The sequence below is a fragment of the Spea bombifrons genome, chromosome 1, assembly GCF_027358695.1.
Source record: "Spea bombifrons isolate aSpeBom1 chromosome 1, aSpeBom1.2.pri, whole genome shotgun sequence".
Classification (NCBI taxonomy): Eukaryota; Metazoa; Chordata; class Amphibia; order Anura; family Pelobatidae; genus Spea; species Spea bombifrons.
The window spans coordinates 64,578,744-64,595,992 of NC_071087.1; the positions used below are offsets into that span (position 1 = coordinate 64,578,744).

At 39.7% G+C, this 17,249-nt stretch overlaps 1 protein-coding gene and 1 long non-coding RNA gene across 2 annotated transcripts; one reads left to right on the top strand and one right to left on the bottom strand.

Annotated features, from left to right (window-relative positions):
- Positions 1–1,817: 1,817 nt before the first annotated feature.
- Positions 1,818–1,966, top strand: LOC128473744 (uncharacterized). The gene is made up of 2 exons (XR_008346292.1): positions 1,818–1,847; positions 1,878–1,966. It is a non-coding gene; the product is annotated as an uncharacterized LOC128473744 (long non-coding RNA).
- Positions 1,967–2,068: 102 nt separating this feature from the next.
- Positions 2,069–13,843, bottom strand: UBXN8 (UBX domain protein 8). Its single transcript, XM_053455994.1, has 8 exons — positions 13,709–13,843; positions 12,334–12,447; positions 11,823–11,902; positions 10,458–10,580; positions 7,130–7,276; positions 4,670–4,711; positions 3,741–3,815; positions 2,069–2,248 (listed from the first exon to the last, which is right to left on the bottom strand). Exons 1-8 carry the CDS (start codon positions 13,788–13,790, stop codon positions 2,087–2,089), a joined length of 825 nt encoding a protein of 274 aa, XP_053311969.1. The 5' UTR covers positions 13,791–13,843; the 3' UTR covers positions 2,069–2,086.
- Positions 13,844–17,249: the final 3,406 nt, after the last annotated feature.

The following is a 17,249-nucleotide window of genomic DNA, read 5'->3' on the forward strand; positions in this document are numbered from 1 at the left end:
ACAGACATGCATTATTTCTCCATGTGTGGCAATGTGCAGGCCATGTAGGTGACTGTATATAATATAATGCAGGGTAGGCACTTATAAAAATGTGTCAACTTAATAATTCTAAGGAAACAAAATGCACATTCCAGTTATGACCATGTTCTGGACCCCTGGCTTGGCAGCTACCATGATTACTCCACAGGAAAAAGTTATGTTTTTTTATTATAAGAAATGTAACGTCTGTCTTTACTTTGACTGGAAGTAGTGCAGGAAATCTTGGCAAGACAGATGTGCCCCAATGTAATCCCCATGCTATCATGGGCAGTGTGGCCAACTGAATGCAGTATTTTACTCTTTTTGTGTTACCACAAAAAATGCAGCTTAATAGTGTATATACATTGTAATATGGGCCTTTATTTCTGTTCCAGATGCAAAATCACTTACTATTTTTTAGTGCAAGTACCAACACATACATACATGAAATACAACTTTTTGTAGGTTGATAATGCACCTTTTCATACACTTTGCAGTGTTTTGACTGGGTATGGCTGCGCAGCCAAGCCATGTGACACCATTGGTCCCTTTACATTTACTTTTACATACACCGATCAGCCATAACATTATGACCACTGACAGGTGAAGTGAATAACACGGATAATCTTGTTATCATGGTACCTGGGATATATTAAGCAGCTAGTGAACGGTTCATCCACAAAGTTGATGTGTTAGAAGCAGGAAAAATAGGCAACTGACAAACTGCACCTCTTGTGGGGTATTTCTGGTCTGCAGTAGTCAGTACTTATCAAAAGTGTTCCAAGGATGAGGTCGTGGGTGGCAAAGCCTCATTGATGCACGTGGGGGGAAGTCTGGCCCATGTATTCAAATCCAACAGACGAGCTACTGAAGCTCAAATTGCTGAAAAAAAAATGCCTGTTCTGATAGAAAGGTATGGGAACCCACAATGCATTCCAGTTTGTTCCGTATGGGGCTGCATAGCCACAGACCAGTCAGGGTACCCATGCTGACCCCTGTCCACTGCCAAAGCAGTGGGCACGTGAGCATAAGAACTGGACCATGGAGCAATGGAAGAAGGTGGCTTGGTCTGATGAATCACGTTTTCTTTTACATCACGTAGGTGGCCAGATGTGTGTGCTTTTCTTACCCACCGGACACATGGCAACAGGCTGCATCCATGGAGGCCGCACCTCACAACTCACAGGATCTGCTGCTTATATCTTGGTGCCATCTTTCCACTATTTTAAGTTATAAATTGCTCTCTCAAAAAAAATCGTGGTGCAAAGATCTTAGGTGTTCTTGCCATCATAGAAATCAATGGAATATTCATGCGTTTCACAATCACTTTCTATGCATTACTCCCTTTATGATTGCTCATCATGCACCTATATGCCATGAGCCCACATAGCTACCGTATTTATCGGCGCATACCAGGCACCGGGGTATAACACGCACCCCTGTCCGGACCGGAAGTGAGGGAGACGCGGCTGCAAATCATGCAGCTGTAGGATTTATTGGCGTATAACATGCAGGTAGGGTTTCCTCTTTTTATTTTAGTTATAAAAGTGCGTGTTATACGCCGATAAATACGGTAGTTAAAAGACTATAACTAGACTATACAGCATGTTGTAATCAAAACCAAAAAACTTTGGCATTTAAACTGTTTCTCCTTAATCATATGCATAAACATTTTCACAAGCGTAGAAACAAATTAAGCATTTCTTAATTGCGGAGAAAAAGCAGTAATACATCCAGTATGACCAGGTTCAATGCTGCTGACTGCCTATATCTGAACTGGATAAGCTCATGGTATAGATGATTAATGCCCAACTGGAAGCTTACCACAGGTTTCCTACATCCACTGACATGAGTGCTAGATTTTTGTGTTTGGCTACCTTTAACATCCACAATATTCTTTCTGGTGTTATAGCAGAACAGCAGAAGCCTTTCAAACAGAATAAAATAAGACTATTCAGGTAACAAAAGAATCTGTAGATGCAGTTCTACATGCTATACATCTTGTGACTGTGTGGGTTGCTATTAACACTAATGTTGGTTCCTTCTTCAGCGTATTCATTTTAAGTTGTTATGAATAGTTTTGCTCGATATTTAATAATGTATCTTTTATAATACCAATATTTTCTATTGACAGTTCTGTTTTTAGTTCTACTTGACACCTTGGAGATGATGTGTAAAGAGCATAGAAGACCGAGTGGTATCCAAGTTTCATCATCCAGTCTTGCAACACCTTAAAAACAAAAAAATATTGTTTAGGTTACAAATTTACATAATTTAAAAAAAAAAGAAATATGCTCAGAAATATAAGTGATTACATTTTAATTGCTTTAACGCATAGTGGTTTAAGTCAATTACAACACCTTTCATACTTAAAGGGGAACACATTTTTCACCTATGTAGATACACTTAATTAAATGCTTTTAATTAAAGTCACTTTGTTTCACGCGAGCACTCGCCTACACAAGTTCATCTACATTTCAAGATAGTCCTAGCAAACCTGAAAGACTAAGATTATGTCACACGCAATGTCATCCTGTAAATTTAGACGGCGCAAATGGCATCCAATGGCTCTACAAGTAGCGGCTTTATTTTTGATGATACATGGCTTCATGGGGATGTCGGACATCAACTAATGTTAGTACTGCCTCTTGTAGTCTTAAACTTGAGTAAAGTTGATTCTTGTCTGTGGCAAACTATGTATAACCTGCTGTTCTGGTTGAACTAACAAAAAAACGACTCATCACACATAGCTAGATACCCTCCTGGCAATATAAATATGCCACATATATGAAAAAAATAGGAGTTGCCCTTTAAATCTAAGGTGGATATGCAATTAACCCCCTTCAGTCCTGGGTTTTTTTAAATAACCGAAAGGACCAAAATAAATTTTATACCATATGTATGTTAAACCATGATTCCCTTTTCCATGTTTAATTAACCCACAGACCCCATTTCTTTAAAATCATAGAACTGTATAAAACATAGAAAAGCATAAAATATTAGTGATAACAGATAAAAAGAAAAAGACCTATACTTAATAAACTATACATTGTTACTTGATATTTGTCTAATTTGATATGCCAAGTATTGTATATAAACGTAATGTCGTCTTTTGATTGAAAAAAAAAAAAACAATTTTCTTCTATACTGTCACATGCCCTGATTACAGACATACATATTCTTTTATGTTCCAGAAGGCCACATCCATGCGTTACATATTAATTACCCATATTACATATTTTGTAATGCTATTGACTTGAGGGGTTTAGGTGTAGTGATTTTCTTTTAAATTTATTTTTTACTATAATAGATAAAAAGTTTGTTTTGTTTATTTTATTATTTACCTTTTTTCCCCCATTTATATTTTACATTTTCTTATGTTTGTGCTTATCACAATGTGATCAGCAGGCAAGTCTCCATAGCCCTGTATTGCAGATTGCAATAAGCCAGCAGGAGGAGCAGTGGAGGAGCCCAACACCCTGCTGAGGCTCTCTTCTCCCCATGTGAACTTCTGGTGGGTGTAAGACTGAAGGGGTTAAATAATTGTATTTGTTTCCTCCAAATAAGGAGAGAGAACAATTGCACTTATTCCTTTAGGACAGCCCATAATATGGGCTGGCCAGCAACATGTGAAATGTGTATGGGTCTTCACCAAAAGGTCTTCACATGGCCATACCAATACCTTCACACAGTTAAATCTCATAAAGACTGACAGCACTTACCAAGGAGCAGCAGGATTTGTAAAACCTCCTCCTAAAAACACGTCCACTTGGACACCTTAATGCAACGCTTATCACCTAGAAAAGAAAAAATAAAATAAAAAAACAAAACGTAGGTAAAATTGTAGATACAGTCAAAAATGTATAAATGTAATAAGGAGCAAAGCACTATTTTTCCAAGGATATCCATACATTTTAAGCAAACAGAGCAGCAGCAGAACTACTGAACCAAGGTCCCTGGTGCAAGATAGCTTGCAGCCCCCCATTTGGTTTGTAATAAACATACTTACAAATAAATTATACATATAAAAATTAAATTTATGTAAATTATTTAAATCATAAGAATAATAAACAAAAGGATGTTTAGATTACATTTTTACATAAATAAAACATTCTAGGGGTCTAACTTCCCTTACTGGAAGCAGACTATGGGGGAGCAAATGGGGGCATTTTCACTACTAGGCACTAGTCTGAATATTTTTCTGTGTTGGGGTGCCCTAAGGGAACATGGAATTTGCCAATTTAAACCATACTTCCATTTGATTCAATGTGCAATTTGATCTGCAGTTTTAGACTCACAGGGCCCTTCACTGAAGGAAGAGATCCGGATGAAGTGAGGAGGGGTTAAGACAAGCTCCTTCTAAGAAGGGAGTATGTTGTGCCATTCAACTTTTCCAAATTAAAAAAATAATAATGTTAATAAAGCGAGGTATAGGCATATAGACCGACCAGTGTATAGTTGCGGAGTGTATGACTAACACGAATATAGTTCAGTATATAGTTCCCACTGACATTGAAGACATGAGGAGCTAAGAAAATTCTTGCATCCAAGTGCCAAGGACGCTTGGCACCATGAGGCAAACAGTATATGGTAGTTTTTCATACGTAATTTCCTGGCATATTGATAGTGTATGATAGTGAAGGTCACTTACTCCTTCTCCAGGTTCATTAGGTTCTTCAGGCAAAGTAATGATCTGTGAATGACAATTGTTGTTATTGTAAATGTGAATATAATCTGACAAAATCAACTCAAATCATTTAAGCTGTGCTTCACCTACAAGCTTTCAAACCAGTATACATATACCGTATTGGCCAGAATATAGGCTGCACTTTTTTACCATTCATATTTGCGTGTTTTTTTCTTTTTCATTTAGCCTGCTGTGGGCAAGCAGCAGGGTTAGGATCCAGATCCCTTGCAGTACTGCAGGGGACCTGGATCCTGCTCTCCAGCAGCCAGTGGAGGTCCGCGCCATGCACGTAGACAACCTCTGCTGCTGGCACTTCTGCCGGGGCTTCTATTGTGGAGCACCGGCGTGACCCAGCAGAGGAGGATATCTGCGCGCATCACGCAGACGTCCAGCGGCTGGCCCCGCTAGACACCAGGGAGTCTGGGGGTGCATTGGTAAGCCTGGGAGAGGGGTGGCATATCTAGGGAGCAGAGTCGCATATCAGGGGGCAGATTGGCATTTCTAAGGGGCATAAAGCATATGGGGAGCAGAGAAGACTATCTATAATTAAGGTTCATTATGAATTAAGGGGGGGGGCTTAAAAAGAGTATTGGTGTTCCAAATATAATTGGTATATGTGTATATATATATATATATATATATATATATATATATATATATATAAATTGTGATGCTGTAAAGCCCAGGGAGATGATTTGGCATTTGGGCGCAGGTGCTATACAAGTCATATGTAAGTCTCTGATATGAGTCTCTAGGGTGGAGCAATCGCAGAGCAGAGTGGGCCAATGCTTCATTCCCCCTTTCCAGTGGAAAATCAATGCCAGACCTAGAGGTCTGCAGGATCCAGTCCAGGATTCCTATGTGACCTGCATCAGGCACAGGTAGTGGGCATTAAAACCCCCTGGAGCTTGAAGAGCAGGGAGACTGTTGGGGGAAGAGGAAGTTCCCCCGTGCAAGGAGAGCCCCTAAAGAAGACTATCCCTGAGCCAAGTGAGGCAATACCTGCCTGGATCTTTGTGTGTTGTCTGGGGGAGGTTTTCCAGAGCCTGGCTTAGCTGAGTCTGGCTGGGAGGTGTAGTTAGTGGGTGTTTAGGCTGGTCAGTCTGGGCCAGCGTAGTATAGTTAGACAGGGCTCCAATTGAGAGCCAGGTTTGTTTCTTTTATGATTTTGTTTTGGGTTGTTTCATTTGAGCAGTTGAAAATACATCACTGTTTGCTATAAGTTGTCCTGAGCCTTATTGCACTAGAGGACTGTGCTGACAATCCCTAACTGTGGCATTTATGGCCCTCATCAGGAAAAATTTTTTTTAGCACCGAGACAAATCAATTTGTATCTCTTTGTTAAATCCTAATGTAAAATACCAATAACAAACGTTATGGTGGGTAAAGGTGATGGAAAACCCTTCCACTTAAAATTAAGGGGGTAGTACAAGCATTATTAAACACTCATCTACAGACACCAGAAAAGCCAGAAGGCTTGTTTTCCTCAGAAATCTCATGGTGCTACCATGACCAAGGATTCTGGGTAGGCGCATGCAAATAAGGTCAAATAGGCTTCTATATCCACTTTATACATGGAACCCTTGAAAGTAAAGGGTTTCAAGGGTCCCGTGTATAAAGTGGATAATAATAATGCTTCTACTACCCCCCTAAATCCTATATATTTATTTATATGAATATCCTCTTCACATGCCATTTGTTTATAGATTTTCAAAATTTATGAAACTATATATTTTATTCAAAGGGTAACATCCTAGCACACATGTGAGCTGTATATGTCCGATACTGTTAGCATGATCCTGCTACTCTTTCTCCTAATGCTCTGGCAAACGCCTTTAAAGCAAAGATGTCAATGTGGCATAGGGAAGCAATTAGAGGACAAGTTAATTGCCAAATTGCATTTAAGATGAATATTTTTAGGGGGCAGTACTTTCAGAGGTTTTCTGAAACCATTAATCTTCATAAAAAGCAAGAATAGGCAAAGACTAGTCAAAGATAAGACTAGCATATCACAGAACAGAACAGCATCTGCATCCACTATTCACGCCCAGCTGAACCAAGAACGTCCTACACCAGTAAGCGAAAAGTCCAACAATACAGAAAATTCACAAGTGTTAGAGGCCAACACCAGTGTGTAAAACTTGCAATCAAGTACAGTGCAGGAAATATTCAGTTGTGGGGATGCTTTGCTATTCTCTAGTTGGCATGCCCTAAAGGAGTGCTGGAATAATGTGGATTGTAAAATCTGCACACATTTGTAGAATCAATGGCAGACAAAAGTTAAGGCAGACATAAAGGGAAATGGTAGTCATGTTGCTATTACGTGTTTTTGTTGTGAAATATCTATTTTTTCAAACAAACTATTTGTTCAGAAATGCTGAAATAAAAGCAGATTGTGGTAGTGGAATATTACACACAAAATACCTTCTTAGGAGGCGGTGGTTCTAGTTTAGGTATAGGCTTAGTAGCTTGCTCTGGAAGTTTCCTTTTCCTTAGAGCTTCATTATTTGGAGTTTCAGCAGCTTTATCAGTCGCATCACAGTTATTCAATGAATCATGGCCTTCCCCATCCTGAAAAGAAAATTAGTACATAAAATGAAGAAAAAATAAACCAAAACACTATACCCTGACCCCTGAACTTTATACTACATTTAAAAAAAGTTATTTCTACAATGCTAGTGGAAATTTGAGAAAGCAGCTTGTACTAAAAAAGTTACAAGCTGCTTTCTCAGAGCAACCAGCAGAGTGAGCAACATGATTTTTCCTTAGGTCAAAAGAGGGGATATAAAAGCCAATATAGTTAGGGAGCCAAAAGAAATGTGTACAAGTGCTCATCGACTTACAACGTGGTTACTGTATCTGTATCATCTTTAGACAATCAAGTAAATGTAACGAATGTGCAACGCTACTGCACCATCCGAAAGTTGAAATATTAGCAAAGAAAGGAGCATCTGTATTAGGGCTGCAACAACGAATCGATAAAAATCGTTAATAATCGATTATGAAAATCGTTTTCAACGATTTTCATAATCGATTAGTTGAATCGATTTATAAAATGAGTTTTTTCCAGAGCAAATGCTCTCAAAAACTCCCCTCCTTCTATAATCCGACCTCAAATAGAGATCGTATTATAAAACTAGAATCCAGATCCCCCGCAAAGCTGCAGGAGACCTGGATCCTCTCTGCCACCCGGTGAGCGTCTGTGCAAAACGCGCAGGCATCCTCCGCTTCACCCCTTCCGCTTCTCCCCTCCACTTCCGCCGGGGCTTCTATTACTGAACCTGGCGTCACGTGACCTTCCGGTGCGGCTTCCATCATGGAAGCCCCAACGGAAGCGGAGGGGAGAAGCGGCTTTCTGCGCGCATCGCACAGACCACTACCGGCTGCCAGAGAGGATCCAGGTCCCCTGCAGCACCGCAGGGGATTTGGATTTTAGTGCGCGGTATGCGCAACCTCCACTACTTCACCTCACTACCACTTCTACCTGCCCCACCAGGGGTTAATATATCAACAGAAGAAAAACAGGACAAGTAAGCAGCACTGGGTAAGGTAATCATGGAGTATTATCTTTATTTTTATGCTCATTTGCCCTGTGTTTCTTCTGTTGATATATTAACCCCTGGTGGGGCAGGTAGAATTTTTTTGGGATCTATTAATTATGTGTCAGTTTTTCTTATATCGGGGGGGCATAAGACATATCAGGGGGCACAGTGGCATAAAGGGGCTATAAGGCATATCAGGAGGCACAGTGGCATAAATGGGCTATAAGGTATATCAGGCGGCACCATGGCATAAAGGGGTTATAAGGCGTATCAGGGGGCACAGTGGCATGAAGGAGCTATAAGGCATATCAGGGGGCACAGTGGCATCTCAGTGGAATATTGGGGTAAAATGCATATCAGGGGGCATGGTGGCATAGGAGGCTACAAGGCATTTCAGGGGGCACAGTGGCATATAGGGGGGTATAAGGCATATTAGGGGACAGAGTGGCATATAGGAGGTATAATGTGGCATATCAGGGGGGCACAGTGGCATATAGGGGGCATAAGGCATATCAGGGGACAGGGTGGCATATAGGAGGTATAATGTGGCACAGTGGCATCTCTGACATATAGGAGGGTATAAGGCATATATAGGGGCAGAGTAGCATATAGGGGGGTATAAGGCATTTCTGGGACAAAGAGGCAAGCTGGGGGTGAGATGTGCATAACGGGGCAAAAATAGTTTACATGAATATTTACTAGTGAAGCTTTTTTGGTATTTTTTGGGTTCTTGTTAAAATATAGCTTTAATTATTATGTCAGTAAAATAAGAAGGCAAATCGTGAAATGCCATTGCAAATTATAAGTTATTATTTTAAATAAACGAAAATGTTGCATATTTTTTTTTTTACCCGATCAAAAAAATAATCGGCTAACTAATCGATTATGAAAATAATCGTTAGTTGCAGCCCTAATCTGTATATGACTGCACTTCCTGCCACAGCAGAAAGCAGGCAGGATTAAGAGGAAAAAGAGGCAAAAGTGTAATTTTATTTTTAATTTTATTTTATTTTAATTTTATTTTAAAATGGTTTAAACTCAAATAAGTATTTTTAGGGCCGGCCTTAGGGATGTGCGACCTGTGCGGCCGCACAGGGCGCCATGGCAGCAGGGGCGTCTGTCCGGCACAAATTAAACATCATATTCCGGCGCTCAGCTGTGAAGCGCTCACTGCGGCAGACGGACGCCTCCCGCTCCCACCGCAGGACTCCGGCAACAAGGTAAGTAAGGATAATGAGAAGTAGGCAGAGGGGGTAGATAGCGAGACGGGGTATAGGGGGGGAGGCAGTGAGAAGGGGCAGGGGTGGTATATAGTGAGAAGGGGCAGAGGTGGTAGATAGTGAGAAGGGGCAGAGGGGGGAAGGCAGTGAGAAGGGGCAGAGGGGATAGTGAGAAGTGGGGAAAGGGGTACATAGTGAGAAGGGGCAGATAATAAGAAGGGGAGGGGTAGATAGTGAGAAGTGGGGAGAGGGGGTACATAGTGGGAAAGGGGCAAGAGGGGGTAGACAGTGAGAAAGGGGCAAGAGTGGGTAGATAGTGAGAAAGGGGAGAGAGTGTACATAGTGAGAAGGGTAAGAAGCGTGAAAGGGGGTACATGGTGGGAAGGGGGAGAAGTGTAAGAGGAGGTAGACAGTGAGAAGTGGGAGAGGGGGTACATAGAGGGGGTAGATAGTGAGAAAGGGGATAGCAAGAATATTGAAATAAAGAGTGAGAATGAGTGATTGAATGAATGAATGTGTGGATGAATTGTGTGGATGCGTACGAGAATGAATGAATGTGTGGATGAATTGCTTGAATGACTTGTGAGACTGCATTAATGAATATGTGTAAATGATTTGTGTGAACGAGTGAGTAACTGTGTAAGTTTTTGGGGAAATACAAAGATGGCACATGAAGGGTGGGCTCTTTGCCAACAAAGATGTCTTACAGCGGGCTGTTTGGGGACAAAGTTGGCTCAGGCTGGGCTGTAATATGTGTGTAATCTGGGTGCTGAAGTGTTCTTTTAAAAATGAAGCATTCTGATATGCAGGATTACATAATTTATTATCTTTCTACAATCCACTTACTATAAAATGGAAAACCACATACTACCAACACATCCTAGCAACTTCTCAAAGCAAATAGGAAATGCTCAACAAGGGGTTAAACCACACAATTTTCACTGTGCAATGGTTCTGCTCTGCTGACAGATTCTATGTTGTATTACCTACCCCAAGCATGTGACCTTCTGTTAATTTCCAACTTTGACCTGTCATCCTGTAAAAATGCTCCATTTTCCGTTTGAGTCTTGATTCTTCACGTGGCTTCATAATATTCTCCACATAATAGCTTGCCTAATCATGAAAAACATCAGCCACAGTTTAAAGGGCAAAAAAAATGTCATATGATAAACTGTAACATTTTAGCACAGCACTAAACTAACTCTGTTTAGAATACTATTCTATAGAAGTCCACATGATGGATATTTATTCTATCAACATCTTTATCTGTAATCTGCATGCAAGCTTAATGTCAAGCGGATTGATTGATGTAAAGCACACCATCACTGGACTCTGGAACAGTGGAAAAGTATCCCGTCGAGTGACGAATCACACTTCACTGATTAGCTGTCCAATGGGTTTGGGTTTGCCGGTTTGCATTGTGCCAACTGTAAAGTTTGGTGGAGGAGGGATCATGGTAAACAATACTAACCATCATACGATAGCAGTACATTATACCGTATTTGCTCGATTATAAGACGACCCCCGAAAATCTGAATATTAATTTATGAAAAAAGAAAAAGCCTGAATATAAGATGACCCTATAGGAAAAAAGTTTTACCAGTAAATGTTAATTCATGTAAACTATGTGAACATTTTTTTTTTTGGAGGCAGAGTGGCATTAAGGGGGTTAAAGGGCATTTCACAGAGCACTCTGCCTTCAGAAATGCCTTATGCCCCCCATTTAACACTCTCTTCCCCTCCCTACTTACCGGAGCTTCTGAGTCCCCGGTGTGTATTCCGGCAGCGTGTAGAGCTCCACGCCATTCGTGTAGACAACTTCCGCTGCAGCCGGGAGGAGGTGGTGCGATGGACACAGACAACCCCTGCCGCTAACCGCACCTCTCGGCTGCAGCGGAAGTTGTGTACGCGAATCGCGTAGAGCTCTATACGCTGCCCGAGCTAAGCACGGGGGACTCGGAAGTACCGGTAAGTTTGGGGGGGGGAGTAGACAGGAGGATCGCTGCGGGGATCTGGATTTTAGTCTCATAGTCAGACCCCATTGAGGTCTGATTATAAGACGACCCTGATTATAAGACGAGGGGTATTTTTCAGAGCATTTGCTCTGGAAAAAACCTTGTCTTATAATCGACCAAATACGGTATATAAACAGTTTAACATATTATTATATAATCAAAACATTGCTTAGAGCTTGAACTGTACCCAAAAAACGTCATCAACTTTTCTTCTTCTTAACTCAAATGGGATGTTCCAGTGTAAAAGCCACTGCTTACATAATACATTTTATATGTTTTCCTAGTTAAAGGACATGATGACCCTATCAAAAGGCTTAGACAAATACAACACTCAATGTACCTTTTGCTTCAATTGTTCCTGTTGCTCTATTCTGACAAGCTTCTGCTGCTGCTCCATGTCACCTTCCGGGACTGACAATCCTAACAATCAAACAATAGAGAGAAAAAAAATGTACGATACGTTAGGTTCTAAAGAACCTTGGTAAGGAAAGGGTTAAAGAGTAAGCTCTTGTGCAGCAAGGACAAATTGCCCCATGGAGAGAGATTTCTTGAAAGTCAGCTCACCTAGTGAACTATACATTATGTAGAGCCAACTCAACCTGTCTTGCAGGACAAGTTTACTGGGATCTGCGCTACTTAATGTACAACCACAACTCACTTACAAACTCCTGCTAATCAGTAGGATAGCCCTGTTACACATAAACGCAACATACAAATACACAGAATCAACTATAAAGGCATTAAATCTGTATTTGAGTCATGCGAATCTGTGTGTTACACTCTGTATGTATACACGACTATACGTTTAGCATGCAACAAAGTCAAAGACAGCCGTAATGGAGACGCCTTACCCATATGGGATTTTCTTGATCGACGAAAGGAAGAAATCCATGGTGTCACAAAAGATATTATAAGAGTGAGGACAGAGATGAGGAAGATAAACTTTCCTGTCCATAAAACAACCTCTATAAAGTAAAAAACAAACAAACATATGATAACATATTAAGAGGTAATCTGTTAAACAACACACAGAAATCTGATATTAAAAGAGAACTGAAATTACGTATGTAACTTGTGCCAATCGTTATAACTGACCCAACCCATTGCATAGCGCTGCGGTATATGATGGCGCTGTACAAAACAATAAAAACAATAAGCAACCGCGAACAGTAATTTAACCCTTTCATGACCAATGGTTTTCACATATTGAATTTGTTTTTAGGTACTACGCTAGCTTGAATTATATTTAAAACATTTTGGTTGGAAGCAGCAAAGGTTTTTTTTTCACATTATAGTTCTAATGGGAGAGGAATGAGGTGTTTGGACAATGATAACAAATGTGCAGTCATGTCAAAAAAGTAAATCTGCTAATAAACCAAGTCTAAAAAAAGGTGTTGAGCTTTTGAGCCACAAAAGACAATTACTATTGTAGCCACAACAGTATGTTGTATGTAAAAAGGTTGGTGGTTCCGGTTTTTATGTATACCAGTATTCATATCTTATCATGCAATGGCAGCATCTTTATAAATTACCGGTAGACAATAATATTTTGGCATTTAATAATAACATATAACGTGATAATAAAACAATATTGTAAAGTACAAAAAAACAGATATTTAGTGGCCTACGCTTACATAGTTTACAACAGGTTGTGAACGCATGTTATCGATAACTAGAATCACATGTCAATTATATCCAATTTATACCAAGAAAAAAAAATATATTTTTTGAAAGATACAGCTCACATGTCCAATACCAAGCCACATGCATGCTTAACCCTTGCAGTGTTTATAGGTGAATGGGCATTACTTTAATTAACCCATTCTATAGCTATTGTGCATTCATGTTGTGAATGCCATTCCATTTGAAGGAGAGACCTCAGAGGTCTTGAAAATATTGGCTCTTTTGACCTCTCTTTCTGTCCAATAAAAGGGACCAACTTCAACTAAAGACTCCATCTCCCCTTTGATCAATATGGTTTAGCCATTTTCTTTATTTTATCTACAAGTATTTGATTGACAGACAGTGATCTATGTTGCCTATATGAACAACTGCTGCCAACATTATAATGAGACAAACCATCTTATTGATAACAATTTCATTATTTACCTGAATTTTGGGACTAAATAAATACCAAAGACACTACAAAATAAAGACCTTTCACAAAAGGATAAATGCTGGCATGACACATGTTAAATGCAGAATAATGACTACTTAACCATTTACCTCCAGGTCTGCTGGCTGATCCCATCCAGATAAAGAGTAATATCAGGAGTAAGCAGGTTATCCAAGTCTTGGCCCCTGTCATATCTGTAGTTTTTCAGGAATCAGCAGCCTGTTTCCTGTTCAGGCACAGGGGGCGTGTCTACACACATGTATGTGTGTACAGTTTACATGTGACCGGAACACATAACGTTACATTATTAACATGTGAATTGACAGCGCCGGTAAAACGTTATAATAAAATGCACAAAGACTATACTGAATTATTACTATCGTCACATAGCTCTGTGAACGCTAATGGAGCTGGGGACACCTTAAAAAGGAAATAATTATACGGCTTGCTGTGCTAGTGACGTCATGACGAAATAGAACGTGGGATTTCATATGTTGCTGCTACGCACGGCGCTGGTGTTTGCAAAATCTGCAATACAATATCTTCATTGATCGATACAAGCCTTCATTAATCCCGAAAAATGAAGGTTATTTGCTTACACAATTCTCACACTTGCTAACGCAGATCTGTAACACATAGATAAATTCTATCACTCAAAAATATTGGTAGAACATACCGAAAAAACCATGTTTCCGAATGAAAACATCGTAGCAAAGTGAAATATCACTATGTCCCATGCTTTCCTAGATATTTCAGCTAGTCCTCGTTAGTATAGTGGTAAGTATCCCCGCCTGTCACGCGGGAGACCGGGGTTCGATTCCCCGACGGGGAGGCGCAATTTTTAATTATTTAATTGTTCATTATATGTAAATACCAAGCCCTAATATTTAATACTAGCCTCAGCATATAATATATTATTATGTGGATTTTTTTTCTACATTTATTATACGATAACTAATATTGGTTGTTTTTGGTATGTGTTCATTAGAGTATATGTAGAGCTCTAATTTTTAATAGTAGCCTTGGCAGAAAACTAATTATGTGGGATATTTTTGATTTATTATACTATAATTAATATTTGTTGTTTTTTTATTTTCATTTTTTAGGAAAAAAAATCTTATTTTTACTGCAAATTTTACATGTGTAAATTTAGATATTTCATGTTACAATATATTAAGATTTCCCTAGGTCTTGGATAGGGAAAATTCACGAATTGTGACGCCTTTTGCACACCTCAGCATTCCACGTGTCCCCATTATGAGCAGAGGAAATTATTACCTTTTATTTATTTGGCGCCAACATATTATGCAGTGCTGTACAATTCAAATGTGGTTAAACATATACATAACAAGCTTCCAAATACACATACAGACGCAACAGGAGATGAGAACTTTGCCCGTGAGCACCCATCTAGCTTTATGGTCCTTTAATACAAAGTTCCTGGCAGGTATGGTGGGCTTTTGAGGGCCCAGCTTATGAGCTTACATTGTAAAGGAATAGTATGAAACTATTGAAACAAAGGGGGGTGAAAAAAGCAGTATTTAGGGGTAAGTAGGATGCAAAAGAGGACGTATAAATAAACCGAACAGAGGAGTGGGCAGGTATGTTTGCCACCTTAGGTACAATAGCAGAGGGATATCACATCATAATGCAGAGGAATATTGCATTATAACACAGAGAGATATGACCTCATAACGATATTATAATGCAGAGGAATATCACACCATACCGAAAAGAGACATCATATTATAATGCAGAGAGATATCATAATATATTCTAATGCAGAGGAATATCACATCATAATGCTGAGAGACGTTTCAGTTCCTCCTATCTTAAGGAGGATTAGTTTCACCCTTCAACCTTGATTCTAAGGGTCTAGGGAGTAGTGCACGTTATATCTTTTATACTGTAATGCCTAAATGATTCTATATGTTTCTGTAAATTTTTTTATATATATATATATCTATATATATATATATATAGAGAGAGAGAGAGAGAGAGAGAGAGAGAGAGAGTGTGTATGTGTGTGTACATTAGCAGGTTTACAGTATGTGTGTGTAGGGACAGTGTATATGTGTGTGTATTGGCGGGCGTGTGCAAGGGCAGTGTATCTGTATATGTGTGTGTATGAACAGTGTATGTGTGTGTGTGTAGGAGCAGTATATATGGGAAGTGCATATGTGTGTGTATTAGCAGGTGTGTGTAATGGCAGTGCATGTGTATATATGTGTGTATGGGCATTCACTGCACGGCATCATATCCTTCCCCACCAGACTCAAAGCAGCTAGACCTCCCCTGCTCTCCCTTGCATGTAAACACATATGCATACTTCTGTGATCAATCCTTGTCTTACATTTTTTTTGGGGGGGGGTGTTGGAAGTGGGAGTAGGGCCTTTGCCTTCAATGCTGTTAAGACGACCCTGATCAAGGGCCTGCATGTACATATCATCTGCCAATGCCCCTCTGCTGCTGCTCCCCGTATCCTTTCTTACTCTAGGGCATCATTTTTTATAAACCCTTTTTTAGCGATTCAAAGTGAGTACATGTGAGATCTTCAAGAGTGCAAATCGTGTGAATGAATAGTACACTGTAATAAGATAGCTATCATATTGTAAGGATTTTAACCCCACCCCCCTACCTCCCAACAATACAAAATATTCTGATCTGTCAGAATTCAGATGTACTCTTAACAGTCCATGTAGTCGTGGTCTGTATCCCCAATTATTCACAAAACCTTTTATGTCAAAGTCAGGATAGTTTAGTCACTGCCTTGATGTCTAAGTGGGATTAACAGTGAGTACAACTGAAGTTCTGTTTTTTAACAGCTAATGTATATTAGAAAGCTTCGGAATTAGTTTTTTTACATTTTCCTTGGGTATTTATAATGTTTTTCCAATGTGAAATGGGGCGTTTTGTCTTTAATCCCGTCTTTTGTTCATTCAAATAGTCTTGGATTCCATGACAGTCCCTAAAACAATGGTAAAGGTCATCCCCATTTATGGAACATTCAGGACACTGATGTGTGTACCTGATGCCCATTTAAAATTGCCTTTTAGGTGATAGATATACATCATGAATCATGTTTCAGTTAATTTCCCAGTAAGTGGGAATAGTTTATTGCTGAGCAGTTATTGCCAGGCCACTTTGTCTTTACAGGACCAAAGTTTTCCTGGTTCAGATGGACTTGAATAATCAAGTGTATCATACTAATAGAGTAACGCATAGTAGGGGCTATCATTGTGATTCTGACAAGGCCATTGTCCCAGCCCGCACCAGTAAGTTCTTTAAAGATGTGGTTTGCATCCTTTGTCGGTAAGTGAAAAAAGAAAAGAAATGTCCTTAAACTTATCTAGACAAAAAGTGACTACAGCCAGTCTCTGCTCTCTGGAACTGCAAGTTTTTAACCAGTGGAATGAAATGGAAGTATTGTCATTGGAGATTCAGAAAAAATCTTTTAAGTTACCAGGCAGTGGACAAAAGCAATAGGTTTTCTCCTGTTTGCTCAGGGACGTTAGACACTGGAGTGTGGAGGAGACTCACTAATACTGGTCAAAATGTTTGGTCTGGGGATGATATGGAGAATCTAGTAAGACTATTCACCCAGTTGCATATTTGTAGTAAGGTAAGATTAAACTCCTAGATGGCTGCATC